General features: G+C 70.3%; 1 protein-coding gene across 1 annotated transcript in view; it reads right to left on the bottom strand.

Annotated features, from left to right (window-relative positions):
- The window catches only part of CUNH2orf42 (chromosome unknown C2orf42 homolog), a gene marked incomplete at its 3' end in the record, with an annotated part of 5,042 nt that extends 4,033 nt beyond the window's left edge, over positions 1-1,009 (bottom strand). Inside the window, exon 1 of the mRNA XM_057389043.1 lies at positions 3-1,009. Coding sequence (XP_057245026.1) covers positions 3-813 — 811 coding nt within the window. The remainder of the gene's footprint in view (positions 1-2) is intronic.
- Between the last annotated feature and the right edge of the window lie 33 nt (positions 1,010-1,042).

Genomic DNA, 1,042 nt, shown 5'->3' with positions numbered 1-1,042 from the left:
GTCGGAGGCCAGGAAGTCGGAGAACTCCTGTGCCAGGCTGTCGTCGCTGGCGAAGGCGCAGATGCAGGCCAGGAAGTGGATACAGCGCGGCGGGGGCGACTCTTCCTCCTCCTCCTCTTCCTCCTCATCCTCCTCCTCGTCGCCATCGTCCCCTTTGGTGCGGCCGCGGCCGGGAGCGCGGCAGGCGCAGGAGAAGCGGCGCTGGCCGAAGCAGGCGTGCAGGTAGCCCAGGCTGTGCCTCTGGCTGGCCTTGCACTTGACCACCAGCACGCTCTTGGTGACCCTCTGCACCAGCGGCCCCGTGGGCTCGGTGGCCAGCTCCCACAGGCTCTGCTTGGCCTCGGCCGGCGCCTGCACCGCGCCCAGCACCGAGCTCTTGAGCGGCAGCGGCGTGGCCTCGGCCTGGCAGCCCAACGCCAGCTTCAGGTGCTGGCACTGCCGCTCACCCAGCGCCGCCTTGGCACACGCCGGCGCGTGGCAGCGGCCGGAGCTCAGCGCGGTGACCGCGGCGCCCTCGGGGACGCCGTCGGCCGCCTCGGGGACGCCCAGCTCCACGAAGCAGCGCGAGTCGCGCTGGCGCACCGAGTAGAGCTGGCCGTGGCGGCCGCTGAGCACGCGCACGGCGTCGGCGCCCGGCTGGCGGCGCGCGCCCGCCCGGAACACCGTGCCRCACGTCTTGTTCTTGCAGCTCAGCCCCCGCGTGCCGTTGTAGGTGCCGCAGCGCGGGCACTTGCGGATGCCACGCAGAGTGGCCTTGCCAAGGTCCGACAGGAAGGACGGCGGCGCCTTGGGCCGGCCCGGAGAGGGATCCATGGAGCTGGAGAGGGGAGAGATGGGGAGAGGGGATTGCTGGTCACACGGGCATCCTGGGTCAGCCCAATGGCCACCCTGACAGTCCTTGTGCCACCCTGGCAGTCACCGTGCCACCCCAATGGTCACCCTGACAGTCCTTGTGTCACCCTGACAGTCACTGTGCCACCCCAATGGCCACACTGACAGTCCTTGCACCACCTAAAAGGTCCTGAACCACCCCAATGGCCAC

The sequence above is a fragment of the Malurus melanocephalus genome, unplaced genomic scaffold (genome assembly GCF_030028575.1).
Source record: "Malurus melanocephalus ecotype Western Australia unplaced genomic scaffold, MMel_1.1 scaffold_3297, whole genome shotgun sequence".
NCBI lineage: Eukaryota > Metazoa > Chordata > Aves > Passeriformes > Maluridae > Malurus > Malurus melanocephalus.
The sequence above is the reverse complement of the archived record's forward strand: the minus strand, read 5'-3'. Positions and strand labels throughout refer to the sequence as shown.